We start from the raw sequence: 15,006 nt of genomic DNA, 5'->3' as shown, positions 1-15,006 counted from the left end.
ATAATAATTCCAGTCCCAAAGAAAGCAGGTGTTGACACATGTGAAAATTACTGAACCAAAGCAAAATACTAACACGAATTCTTTACAGACGAATGGAAAAACTGGTAGAAGCCGACCTTGGGGAAGATCAGTTTGAATTCCGTAGAAATGTTGGAACACGTGAGGCAATACTGCCCCTACGACTTATCTTAGAAGATAGATTAAGGAAACGCAAACCTACGTTTCTAGCATTTGTAGACTTGGAGAAAGCATTTGACACTGTTGACTAGAATACTCTCTTTCAAATTCTAAAGGTGGCATGGGTAAAATACAGGGAGTGAAAAGCTATTTACAATTTGTACAGAAACCAGATGGCAGTTATAATAGTCGAGGGGCGCGAAAGGGAAGCAGTGGTTGGGAAGGGAGTGAGACAGGGTTGGACAGGGTTGTAGCCTCTCCCCGGTGTTATTCAATCTGTATATTGTGCAAGCAGTAAAGGAAACAAAAGAAAAATTCAGTGTAGATATTAAAATCCATGGAGAAGAAATAAAAACTTTGAGGTTCGCCGATGATATTGTAATTCTGTCAGAGACAGCAAAGAACTTGGAAGAGCAGTTGAACGGAATGGACAGGGTTTTGAAAGGAGGATATACGATGAACATCAACAAAAGCAAAAGGAGGATAATGGAATGTAGTCGAATTAAGTCAGGTGATGCTGAGGGAATTAGATTAGGAAATGAGACACTTAAAGTAGTAAAGGAGTTTTGCTATTTGGGGAGCAAAATAACTGATGATGGTAGAAGTAGAGAGGATATAAAATGTAGACTGGCAAGGGCAAGGAAAGCGTTTCTGAAGAAGAGAAATTTGTTAACATCAAGTATAGATTTAAGTGTCAGGAAGTCGTTTCTGAAAATGTTTGTATGGAAACATGGACGATAAATAGTTTGGACAAGAAGAGAATAGAAGCTTTCAAAATGTGGTGCTACAGAAGAATGCTGAAGATTAGATGGGTAGATCACATAACTAATGAGGAGGTATTGAATAGAATTGGGGAGAAGAGGAGTTTGTGGCACAACTTGACTAGAAGAAGGGTTCAGTTGATAGGACATGTTCTGAGGCCTCAAGGGATCATCGATTTAATATTGGAGGGCAGCATGGAGGGTAAAAACAACAACATCAACAACAACAACAACAACAAACATCGGCATTCTACTTCAAATCACTTGATACAGTATGGGTACTTGACATTTCCAACTGACTGAAATAATGTGATCAATCGATATAGTCTTTTGTTTTTATGTTTGTAGTTCATAAATTTAAAATTCAGGGTCAGCTGCCAGTCTTAGCACCATACATTAATTATCTTCAAATCTTCTAGTATTTCAAACAAGTTTTTTTATGAATGTGACTCTCTTTATAAAACTACATCACAGGGCAACAAACCTCAGTCAACTAAAAACAATACCTGCAAGAATGAAATTTTCACTCTGCAGCGGAGTGTGCGCTGATATGAAACTTCCTGGCAGATTAAAACTATGTGCCCAACCGAGACTTGAACTCGGGAGTGAGTACCGGGCGGGAGTCGTGCTTCGGTAGCTCAGATGGTAGAGCACTTGCCCGCGAAAGGCAAAGGTCCCGAGTTCGAGTCTCGGTTGGGCACATAGTTTTAATCTGCCAGGAAGTTTCATATCAGCGCACACTCCGCTGCAGAGTGAAAATTTCATTCTGGAAACATCCCCTAGGCTGTGGCTAAGCCATGTCTCCGCACTATCCTTTCTTTCAGGAGTGCTAGTTCTGCAAGGTTCGCAGGAGAGCTTCTGTAAAGTTTGGAAGGTAGGAGACGAGGTACTGGCAGAAGTAAAGCTGTGAGCACCGGGCGTGAGTCGTGCTTTGGTAGCTCAGATGGTAGAGCACTTGCCCGCGAAAGGCAAAGGTCCCGAGTTCGAGTCTCGGTTGGGCACATAGTTTTAATCTGCCAGGAAGTTTAATACCTGCAAGGTTGTTTATCTATCATACACATAATTCCTTGAGGTAAGCCTGATAAATACTTTCATGTAGTATTCGTTCTCAAATATTAAGTTTTAGCCTAAGTTTACTGTTTTCCATTGTTAGTTACTCATGAATAAAACTCATTTTGTTGTATTGCGAGTATGGAAAAGTTTGAGGTTACCATGTAAGTAAATGGCATCAGCATGTGATTCATAAAATCCAGTCCACTCTATGAATCTGATATGTTTTATGAAAGTATGGGTACACACATGATTGAGAACTATTAAATGCAAACACTAATAACTTTCATTTGTTGTCAATATTGAACTTGCTGGTCTTATCTGATGATTAAACTGAGACTAATAGTGGGAGATGAATCTGGATTTGCCGCTCAAGAATATTTAAATAAAAAAATGTTAGATTACTCTGTACTTATTGCAAAATGCTATAATCTATTCAGATTCACCCTATAGTGCACAATTACATTAAACACAAAATACGTAACAAAAATGTCACCTGTAGAATTGTAACATAGCTCCTGTGATTGCCATACCTCCAGGGACCTGGAAAGACATTCTGCCAAACACATTTTGTTTCTCACCAGTGTCCGGATGGAATGCACTGTCATACAGTTTCTTTGCATATATGATTTGCTCTTGATTTGTTCCTGGAGGTTCCTTACCAACTCTGGATAAAAATAAAATAATTGTATTAAATCATGCAATATATTTGACAGAAAGGCAGTACCACTAAAAAGCACAAACTAAGAATCTGAAATATCATTAGAGAACAGTTCCAACTGTGGGATACTCTTACCTGTAGAGTTCTATTAACTTCTTGGCATCATCTAATGCTGTATCAGAAGCAGTGCATGTTCTTGGATCTGTCACCCAAAAAAAGTGTTTCAGTCTCCCAAGGAAAGTTGATTGGTCCCAAAGAGGACTATCCACATCTATGCGTTCATGTAACATATCTGCAAGAAAAGCCTCCCTTTCTCAGTGTGCCATATTCATACATAAGTTCAAATATTATAATTATTATACTACAGTGAACTTTATTTTTAATAATGAAGATAAGTAGCATTCTCAGTAGGAGTATCTCTACACCACTGACCTTTAATGTATATAAGCAATAACTAAAAAGTAATCACAGTGGATATGATATTGTGTTTGAGTGCATGTGTAAAATTTGTAGGCTTCATAAAAAATCACTTTTCAACAGTGTCTGAAGTGAAGTACGGCATTATTAACATACATGATAGCAGCAAGAATCTTATCTTATCATTTACTGTTTAATATCAAATCACTACACACTTCACAACAAGATAAGGAATCAATTATACTGGGGAAGTCCTAGGAAACTAAGAAATTGGGAGGGGGGAATTAAGAGAAGGTTTATCTAACTATGATTACTGTACAATACACAGTCAGTTACTTATAAACAAAACATGGCATTTTACACATAAATGCAGGATCAGATTTCTGGGACATCAATTATTGTTACATCTTGAATGTGACTGTATAATTTTGACATCAGTAGTTGCAGTTGTAAGAAGTCTCCCCATACTCTGGTAGTGACTGGCGCCACACAAGAGAAATAAAGAAACTAATGTATTGTAATTGCCTTTAATTGTAGCACCATACACAATCATTAACCCGGCTCCAGGGAGGTAGAGTCCTCTTCCCTATTCCTCCACTGGGGTAATTCCCGTCTGGCACATCCACGTCATGGGGGCGGGCATCCTACACTTCAGTAGGCTGAAGTGATAGGATGGCTGAGTTCAGGCAGGGACCCAAACCCGTGGGGTATAACACGGACCCATGCCCGGGGTTACAGGTTAAGGGGAGTCGTACTGTCCAAAATGACAAAATTTGACATTTTTACTTTTATGCAAATTATGAAAATATGGATTTTTTATGCTTAATTTGGTGTTGGTTTTATTGAAATATTCGATCATTTACTATTTTAAATAAATATTTGAAAATAATCATGCAATGACATTTCCGAGAATTTTGTTTTCCGTCATTCCACATATTGGCATTTTTCTCTGGAGCTATGTAGTCTAGAAGACTGTAATTTCTTTTGTTTTGTAGAGAACTGTCCGTTTCATAAGTTGCCTACACTGGTGGTACTTCGCAGAAAACTCTTGGAACTGAACATTTGTTTGTGTTTGACAACAACAGTTATCCACTAGCCGCGTTTTAGTTTCTGTGTTTCCTGTGATAGTTTTCGTCATGACTAAACCAAAACGAGTGTTTAAAAAAATATGAAACAGAGGTAACAGATACTACAGATCAAATATAACAGCAGTAAAAAGAGTGGTTAGCGCTGAAGGGCGTGATAATTTGGTTGTAAATAGTGGCAGTCCTTCTACTCCTCTGAGTGCTCCCAAGAAAAAACTGCTGGGTAATGATGTAAAATACAACGCAGCTTCAGACAGAGAAACAAACTGCAATATTATTATCAATCTCCATATACTTACTTCAGCTTTGTGTGAAACAGTGTGTTGTCGTATATGTGGAGGGGAAATTGAAATTTCTGAAAAACTATCTCAATGCAATGGTCTGGTGAGCACTTTACAAATAATGTGTTTGATCTGTAAAAGCGAAAAGACTTTCAAGACTTCAGAAGTAAGTGTAAAGAATGGACTTTTTGACACTAATCTAAGATACTTCTATGGACTTAGATGCATAGGAAAAGGCCATTATGCTGGTAAGGTTCTTTGTGGCTTGCTGAACCTGCCTAGTCCCCCTACAAAATCTATAAAATACAACTCCATAGTAAGAAGTAGTGTCAAGGCGTGTGCTATGGAGTCAATGACTACAGCAGCAGAGCAGGCTGTAGCAGAAAATGGTAGTTCTGACATAGCAATATCATTCGACGGATCCTGGTAAAAAAGAGGTTTCCAGTCAAAGAATTCATGTGCATCTAATATCAGCATCGACAATGGGAAAGTGTTGGATGTTGATGTGTTGACCATGTACTGCCAGGGTTGTAGGTAAGCAGGCAAGAGTACTGAAAAGCAAACTAAAAGCATGAAATGAATTGTCAGAGAAACTATGAAGGAACTAGTGGAGGGATGGAGGTTGCTTCTGCAGTGAAAATGTTCCAATGTTCCCAGCATGACCGTGCTGTTTGCTACATGAGTTTTCCTGGGGATGGAGACTCACGATCGTATAAGGCAGTGGTGGAGAGTAAACCCTATGGTGATTTGTCAATTACAAAACTAGAATGCATTAATCATGTGCAAAAGAGAATGGACACGAGACTACGTAGACTCAAACAGTAGTTGGGAAGTATAAGTTATCTGATGGTCTAGGTATAAGACGTCGACTGACTGATAAACAAATTGATCAGATTACACAATATTAGGGTAACAGAGATAATTTAGATGGTATGAAGAGAGCTGCTGGGGCAATTTATTTTCACAAGCTCTCTACAGATGTTGAACCAATACACAACCTGTGTTCCACTGAATGGTGTAAATACTTGAAGGCAAAAGAGGAGGGTAAAGTAAACACTTTATCGCACAAAATTACTATACCAAATGCTGTTATGCTTGCCATGAAACCTGTGTTTCAGGATCTTGCCCAACCAGAGCTGTTGAAGAAATGTCTCAAGGGCAAAACACAAAATGTGAATGGATCATTTAACAATGTTGTATGGTTAAGGACACCAAAAAATGTGTTTGTTGGGTCAGTCTTTGAACTTGGTGTTTTGGATGCTGTTCTTACTTTTAATTATGGCTATTCTGGAAGACTACAGGTTTTGGAATATCTTGGCATTCATAAAGGTTACAACACCACAAAAAGTGTGATGGACTTGGACCAACTGCGAATCATGAAGGCAGAGATTGCAACAAACAATATGTCAAAAGAAGTCAGATCCAAGAGAAGGAGTGCAGCACTGGGTAAGGAAGGTGAAGGAGGAGATGAGGAATACCATCCAGGAGGATTCTAACATATTTTTTATGTATCAGTTGGCTGTATATTAAAATTTTTTCTTTAAATACAATTTTCTCAACATGACATTTTTCAGTATAAAAGCTCTTACTTCTCAGAAACTTCTGAATCTATATCAATGAACTATTTACCACATAACATAGATAGTACAATGATGTTGTAGCTCTACTTTAGTAGTATTTACTGTAATAGCTAAAATTCAAGAAATTAAAATTGTGAAAATTTACACCAAGAAATTATATGTTTAGGGAAAAAATAATAACTTTTATTCCAATTGTTATTTTAAAGTGATTGTAGAGCAATACAGTCACAAAACAAGGGAGAACATGTGATAAAAACACCACATTTATATACTCAACAGTTCCTGAGAAAACGGGGCATTTATATAGCCTATTTAACATTGTCGAGACAGGGTGGTACGACTCCCCTTTAGACCTTAACGGTAGCGACGGTGGAGAAGAAAGATTTCATAACAGCAAAGCTGGCAGATGGGGCAACCCTCCTTTCTGGGGATCAAATGAGAAGGGAACCACTGCCTTGTGGAGGAGGAGAAACTCCAAAGGCTAAGGGAGACAACCCCAATAGAAAATCCTTTCTTGCATTAGGCCTAACAAGCCAGTAGGAAAATCTTATATACTGCTTTCAAAACACAGATGAGCTTTGGAATGAACCACTCGGGGTTTGAGCATACTGCTTCTTCAAGTACTGGTGCGAATGATGGGAGACCTGATGATATTCATCAGTAAAAGAAGATGAAACCAAATGGACTAAAAAATAACCTAAATATTGGCACCATTAATATATTAACCCTCAATCGAAAAATGGAAGAAATGACAGATGTACTAACAAAGATAAAGTTAGATACTTTGGGATTAAGCGAAATGAAGTGAAAGGAAAAAGGTGAGAAAAATTTGAGAGGAGGAGGAAAACTGTACTGGAGTGGGAATAACAGGTTTGGAAGAAATGGTGTGGCAGTGATCGTGAATAAGAATGTACAAAGCTGTACTGAAAGTGTGAGATATACATGAGACAGGATCATATTACATCTGAGATTCCACAAAGAAACACTAAATTTATCCAGATTTATGCACCTCAAGTGGGATGTAGCAAAGAAGAGAAGTTGGACTTTGAAAATGAGTTAGAGAACCATATAGAGAGTGCTAATATAGTGATGGGAGATTTTAATGCACAGGCATGCAAAGACAGAGGGATTTGAGCAAGTATTGGGATGTTTTGGATATGGAGGCAGAAATGAAGAAGGGGAAAGACTCCTGGATTTGTGCCAGAGGAATGGAATGAAAATAGCAAATCGCTGGTTTATGAAGAGAGAAAGTCATGTTATCACCAGATACAGATGGGATGGAAAAACCAGGAGTGTAATTGATTATATTCTAGTAGATAGGGAATGGGGAGAGAAAGTAACAAATTTGAAGGTAATTCCAAGTGTGAGTGCAGATGGAGACCATAGATTACTGGTGGGACAATGAAAAATAAATCAGTGTGTGGAAAATGGAAAACAGGAGAAAGTGATGAGGATACGGGATTGGAAACTGAAAGAGAGTGAAAATGCTGAGAAGTATAGAGAATTAATCACACAAAAATTTCCAAAAGAAGTTTTCTGCAATGTAGAAAAAGAATGGAGTTTATTCAAAGACACTTTAGTCGAAGCAGCACAAAAAGTATGTGGCAGAACATCTGGAAAGGAAAAAGTAAGATAGTCAAGCTGATGGGATGATACCACAATCCAAGCAGTTAGAAGACATATAGAGGAAAAGAAGAAGTGCAAAGAAATAGTGGAAACAGCAAAGAAAAATGCATGGGAAGAGTTTACAAAAAACTTGAAGAAGATGTTAAGACCTGTAAGAAAATCTTCTATAAAATGATGAAAAACAAAAGGCCGGCTTCTGAAGTACCAGTAAAGATGGAAACAGAGGATGGTACTGTGACAGAAGATACAAGGAATATAAAAGATCTCTGGAGAGAACATTTTAAGAAACTGTTAAACACTGAGGAGCAGGTACATGAGGAAACAAATAATGGACAAATTGAGATAAGTTGGGAAGCAGAATTAGGATAAATTACACAGGAAGAAATGGAAATAGCTGTGAAGAAGATGAATGGGGGGAAAGCCCCATGATAAGAGCAGTGGGTCCAGTGGGAGTGCAGTGGCTGTATAGAGTACTGTCAAGTGTGTGGAGAAATAGTACAATACTTGACAATTGGAGAAGAGGAGACATTGTTCCCATCTTCAAAAAAGGCAATAAAGACTTTGCAAAAACTACAGAGGAATAATCCTTATGAGTCATACGGCCAAGATTTTTTAAGAATTTTACTGAATTGAATAAGTGAAAAGATAGAAAAGGAGCTGAGTGAAGAACAGCATGGGGTTAGGAAAGGAAGAAGCACGATCGACCTGATATTTTCTATCCGTCAACTGATGAAAAAAGTTGGGAGTATAACAAAAGGGTGATAATGGTTTTTATAGACATAGAAAAGGCTTATGACTCAGTTAACAGGGAAAGACTCTGGGAAGAAATGAAGAAGATAAGTATAGATAAGTATAGAAGCCCCCCCATGAACCATGGACCTTGCCGTTGGTGGGGAGGCTTGCATGCCTCAGCGATACAGATAGCCGTACCGTAGGTGCAACCACAACGGAGGGGTATCTGTTGAGAGGCCAGACAAACGTGTGGTTCCTGAAGAGGGGCAGCAGCCTTTTCAGTAGTTGCAAGGGCAACAGTCTGGATGATTGACTGATCTGGCCTTGTAACAATAACCAAAACGGCCTTGCTGTGCTGGTACTGCGAACGGCTGAAAGCAAGGGGAAACTACAGCCGTAATTTTTCCCGAGGGCATGCAGCTTTACTGTATGATTACATGATGATGGTGTCCTCTTGGGTAAAATATTGCGGAGGTAAAATAGTCCCCCATTCGGATCTCCGGGTGGGGACTACTCAAGAGGATGTCGTTATCAGGAGAAAGAAAACTGGCGTTCTACGGATCGGAGCATGGAATGTCAGATCCCTTAATCGGGCAGGTAAGTTAGAAAATTTAAAAAGGGAAATGGATAGGTTGAAGTTAGATATAGTGGGAATTAGTGAAGTTCGGTGGCAGGAGGAACAAGACTTCTGGTCAGGTGACTACAGGGTTATAAACACAAAATCAAATAGGGGTAATGCAGGAATAGGTTTAATAATGAATAGGAAAATAGGAATGTGGGTAAGCTATAACAAACAGCATAGTGAACGCATTATTGTGGCCAAGATAGATACGAAGCCCACACCTACTACAGTAGTACAAGTTTATATGCCAACTAGCTCTGCAGATGACGAAGAAATTGAAGAAATGTATGATGAAATAAAAGAAATTATTCAGATTGTGAAGGGAGACGAAAATTTAATAGTCATGGGTGACTGGAATTCGAGTGTAGGAAAAGGGAGAGAAGGAAACATAGTAGGTGAATATGGATTGGGGGACAGAAATGAAAGAGGAAGCCGCCTTGTAGAATTTTGCACAGAGCACAACATAATCATAATTAACACTTGGTTTAAGAATCATGAAAGAAGGTTGTATACATGGAAAAACCCTGGAGATACTAGTATCAGATAGATTATATAATTGTAAGACAGAGATTTAGGAACCAGGTTTTAAATTGTAAGACATTTCCAGGGGCAGATGTGGACTCTGACCACAATCTATTGGTTATGACCTGTAGATTAAAACTGAAGAAACTGCAAAAAGTTGGGAATTTAAGGAGATGGGACCTGGATAAACTAAAAGAACCAGAGGTTGTACAGAGATTCAGGGAGAGCATAAGGGAGCAATTGACAGGAATGGGGGAAATAAATACAGTAGAAGAAGAATGGGTAGCTTTGAGGGATGAAGTAGTGAAGGCAGCAGAGGATCAAGTAGGTAAAAAGACGAGGGCTAGTAGAAATCCTTGGGTAACAGAAGAAATATTGAATTTAATTGATGAAAGGAGAAAATATAAAAATGCAGTAAGTGAAACAGGCAAAAAGGAATACAAACGTCTCAAAAATGAGATCGACAGGAAGTGCAAAATGGCTAAGCAGGGATGGCTAGAGGACAAATGTTAAGGATGTAGAGGTTTATCTCACTAGGGGTAAGATAGATACTGCTACAGGAAAATTAAAGAGACCTTTGGAGATAAGAGAATGACTTGTATGAATATCAAGAGCTCAGATGGAAACCCAGTTCTAAGCAAAGAAGGGAAAGCAGAAAGGTGGAAGGAGTATATAGAGGGTCTATACAAGGGCGATGTACTTGAGGACAATATTATGGATTGGAAGAGGATGTAGATGAAGATGAAATGGGAGATATGATACTGCATGAAGAGTTTGACAGAGTACTGAAAGACCTGAGTCGAAACAAGGCCCCCGGAGTAGACAATATTCCATTGGAACTACTGACGGCCGTGGGAGAGCCAGTCCTGACAAAACTCTACCATCTGGTGAGCAAGATGTATGAAACAGGCGAAATACCCTCAGACTTCAAGAAGAATATAATAATTCCAATCCCAAAGAAAGCAGGTGTTGACAGATGTGAAAATTACCGAACTATCAGCTTAATAAGTCACAGCTGCAAAATACTAACACGAATTCTTTACAGACGAATGGAAAAACTAGTAGAAGCCAACCTCGGGGAAGATCAGTTTGGATTCCGTAGAAACACTGGAACACGTGAGGCAATACTGACCTTACGACTTATCTTAGAAGAAAGATTAAGGAAAGGCTAACCTACGTTTCTAGCATTTGTAGACTTAGAGAAAGCTTTTGACAATGTTGACTGGAATACTCTCTCTCAAATTCTAAAGGTGGCAGGGGTAAAATACAGGGAGCGAAAGGCTATTTACAATTTGTACAGAAACCAGATGGCAGTTATAAGAGTCGAGAGACATGAAAGGGAAGCAGTGGTTGGGAAGGGAGTGAGACAGGGTTTTAGTCTCTCCCCGATGTTATTCAATCTGTATATTGAGCAAGCAGTGAAGGAAACAAAAGAAAAATTTGGATTAGGTATTAAAATTCATGGAGAAGAAATAAAAACTTTGAGGTTCGCTGATGACATTGTAATTCTGTCAGAGACAGCAAAGGACTTGGAAGAGCAGTTGAATGGAATGGACAGTGTCTTGAAAGGAGGATATAAGATGAACATCAACAAAAGCAAAACAAGGATAATGGAATGTAGTCTAATTAAGTCGGGTGATGCTGAGGGAATTAGATTAGGAAATGAGGCACTTAAAGTAGTAAAGGAGTTTTGCTATTTGGGGAGCAAAATAACTGATGATGGTCGAAGTAGAGAGGATATAAAATGTAGGCTGGCAATGGCAAGGAAAGCGTTTCTGAAGAAGAGAAATTTGTTAACATCCAGTATTGATTTAAGTGTCAGGAAGTCATTTCTGAAAGTATTCGTATGGAGTGTAGCCATGTATGGAAGTGAAACATGGACAATAAATAGTTTGGACAAGAAAAGAATAGAAGCATTCGAAATGCGGTGCTACAGAAGAATGCTGAAGATTAGATGGGTAGATCACATAACTAATGAGGAAGTATTGAATAGGATTGGGGAGAAGAGAAGTTTGTGGCACAATTTGACCAGAAGAAGGGATCGGTTGGTAGGACATGTTCTGAGGCATCAAGAGATCACCAATTTAGTATTGGAGGGCAGCGTGGAGGGTAAAAATCGTAGAGGGAGACCAAGAGATGAATACACTACGCAGATTCAGAAGGATGTAGGTTGCAGTAGGTACTGGGAGATGAAAAAGCTTGCACAGGATAGAGTAGCATGGAGAGCTGCATCAAACCAGTCTCAGGACTGAAGACCACAACAACAACAACAACAACAACAACAACAAGTACAGAAGATGGATACATTAATGTAATAAAGACAATGTACAGAGAGCACAATTGTAGAATTAGAACACCACTGGGGAACTCGGAATACTTTGAAATAAGATAAGGACTTAAGCAAGGAAGCATTCTATCTCCTGCACGTTTTAATGTTGTGATGGAGGGAATGAATAGGGCTGTTAAAATATAGTAAAAGAAAAAGACAAAAAGATGATTTTTTCAGATGATATTGTACTATGGGGCGACAAAGAGGTAGATGTACAGAGACAACTTGATGTATGGAAGGAAATAATGAAAAGGTATGGATTAATAATAAGACTGAAGTATTGGAATTTGGAAGAGAGAGAACCCCTCAAAGTGGTAGACAGTTTCACTTATATAGAGAGTGAAATATCTAGTGATGGAAGAATAATAAACGAAATTAATAGGAGGTTACAGAAGAGAAGCAATTTCTACCAAACAATTAAACACCTGATCTGGAATAAGGAAGTTTCAGAAAAAGCAAAACTCCTCATTATAAGAGTTATTACTTCCCTATTGTCACATATGGCGGAGAAACGTGGACAATGACAGAAAGGGACTGGAGCAGACTGCAAGCACGGGAAATGAAATTTCTCAGAGCAGTTAAGGGGAAAACAAGAATACACAGAGTAAGGAATGTAGATATTAGAAAGGAACCAAACAAGAATGTACGAGAGAAGAAATCGAAAAAAGTCATTAAGATGGTACGGGCATGTTAAGAGGATGCGTCGGCAGAGACTTCCAAAAATTATGGAAGAACTAAAGATGGATGGAAAAAGACCTCGAGGGCACCCAAGAATACGGTGGAAAACAGGAATGAGAATTTCTGTGGAAAGGAGAGGTGTGACCTGGCAGCAAGTGGAGGAAGAAAAGAGGTGGGAGGAACGAGCCAAATGGAGAGGACTCGTCAGCACCCAGACCCGGCAGTAGCTGGAGCGGGATCCAGATACAATGTATTATAATTGTTAGGATACAGATTAACAATAAATCACAATATGAACAGGTTTACACACCACACCAAAACACAACATGTGGGCAAAATGGAATAGGAAAATATTTGTTTTCAATTATCATGAGACACAAATGCCTGTAAAATGAATTCACTAGTAAATATGCATCCCCTAGACTGCAAAGAGTTAATCTACGGATGAACTTTAAATTTCTGTGAACAATTTTTAGAGGTATACCAATAATAATACACTTCCTCGATCACAATATAACTGAAATGTTAGTTGTGTTTGCCAAAATTCATACAATCTATATCTAAATATACAATGATGTTTCTGAAACCACAATAAGGAGCACTGTAGAGGACATCTTGTTGCAAACATTATTCATTCTTCATACTATGCTGTTCATACTGTGTGTAAAAATGAGTGCCTGTATGTGTCCTAACCACTCTCAAATTTTTCTCCGCAGTAATTATGAGAGTTACATGTAGGTGTGAGTAATGTGATACTCGAGTTCTCTCGTAAGACTGGTTATTGGAGTTTTACAAGCGACCCTGTCTGAGGTGAATGAGTATCTTTTGTGTAGTCTCCAAATGGAGCATACTGATAATTTCAGTAGTATACAATTCACACGTATTATTCATTCCTTCTTTGGATTCTTTATAATTTCTTTACTTTTTTTTAGCTTGATAAGAATGTGTTAAATGTGAACAATATTCAGGAATGACCCAGAGAACTATTAGAGAATCAACTCTTTCTAGACTCTTTCCACAGTAACATTCAGTCACACCTGTGCGTTATAACAGTCCCACAGATTCTTACTTGTCTATTGTTATTTGTCTCATGACATTCATTTATTAATCATTTGATTAGAACACAGAAGAAATATAAACACTACGAGAGTGTAACTTCATTTATATGAAGTTACAGCTAAACAGTCAGAAGAATTTCCTATTGTTACCCTTTTTACTGTGAATGAATATGTAAGATTCCTCAATGAGGTTACAGAAAACAACAACCTGTTTCATTTATCACTTCATCTTTTATGAATTCTTTCACTGAATAGCTGAAGCAGAGTATTAAACAGGTTGTTGTTGTTGTCTCCCCCCCCCCCCCCTGCCCCCCCCCCCCCCAAAGGACTTACATTCATATGGACTGATCACTCAGATGTTAAGTCCCAGTGCTCAGAGCCATTTGCAACACTTACGTTCATAGCAAAATATAATTTTTTTGTAGATTTTTATCAGCATATCTTGAAGATTCTCAGCATACATGTTTTAATGATGAGTAGAAAGCATGAAATTATCTTTATTTCTTTGATTATATGAAAGAGGAAAATAATTTTCCTTGGATAAATCTGATTTGTTGTGCAAAAATATGGTTATTTATTTATTATGTTCCAGATTTTTAAGTAATATTTGAGATTAACTCCTTGGATATGAAGTATATATGTTTTAAATTTATCTTTTCTCTAGCTTTAGTATGTGGAATAAGTTCCTTCACTTTTCTTGAAAACAATACCTTATCATTTATTAAGAATAATGCAGAATGCTATTTTCCATGGCTGTGGCACTGTAAATACAAAACAGTATAATTTACTTGCTAACTGTGTAAAAAGAAAAAATTACTTCACATTATTAAATTACAAGGAGAAGGTCAGGTCAGTATTTACTGCTACAATCTATTTTAAGTGTTTCTTTCATTCTAGGTGATCCACATACGTTTTTAGCCTTCCCGAATAAATTTCTCATTCTTCCATGAAGAAGAAACATACAGTATGGAATTCCCCCCAAATTGGCCTAACTATAAGAATTTCTTTCTTGGATTCCATCTCTCCTTTCACAATAACCTTCACATTTTCAGGTTTTGCCAGCCCCTGTCCCTCACAAACCTGGTGCTGCAAAAACACATTTCTATGATACAAGCATCCCAGAACCACCTCTGTCGCCTCTGCAAGATACTGATAATGTGTAATTCCTACTACATAGTCACATCTATGAAACTGAACCTCTGTATCGAGCACTTGGAGGAGTGTTCTAAATACTGCCTCCATTACCCAACCTACTGACATCCCTTGGCCAGCTTGGGGCACCACTATCCAACCCTCATCATGCCCACAATGTTCCTTTTCGTCAACCCCTCATAGCACCCAGACCCTTCCTAGCTGATCTTTTCAACCTGTGACATCCCCCAAAACTCCCTACAAATGTTCCAAATCCAGAGCCAAAACATAACCTG

At 38.3% G+C, this 15,006-nt stretch overlaps 1 protein-coding gene across 1 annotated transcript in view; it reads right to left on the bottom strand.

The window, feature by feature from the left end:
• Positions 1-15,006, bottom strand: part of LOC124794927 (sideroflexin-2) — a 155,372-nt gene that overhangs the window by 117,187 nt on the left and 23,179 nt on the right. Inside the window, exons 2-3 of the mRNA XM_047258635.1 lie at positions 2,785-2,941; positions 2,485-2,655 (exon numbers count right to left, since the gene is read on the bottom strand). Coding sequence (XP_047114591.1) covers positions 2,485-2,655; positions 2,785-2,939 — 326 coding nt within the window. The 5' untranslated portion in view covers positions 2,940-2,941. The remainder of the gene's footprint in view (positions 1-2,484; positions 2,656-2,784; positions 2,942-15,006) is intronic.

This window comes from Schistocerca piceifrons, chromosome 4, assembly GCF_021461385.2.
Source record: "Schistocerca piceifrons isolate TAMUIC-IGC-003096 chromosome 4, iqSchPice1.1, whole genome shotgun sequence".
Taxonomy (NCBI): Eukaryota; Metazoa; Arthropoda; class Insecta; order Orthoptera; family Acrididae; genus Schistocerca; species Schistocerca piceifrons.
The sequence above is the reverse complement of the archived record's forward strand: the minus strand, read 5'-3'. Positions and strand labels throughout refer to the sequence as shown.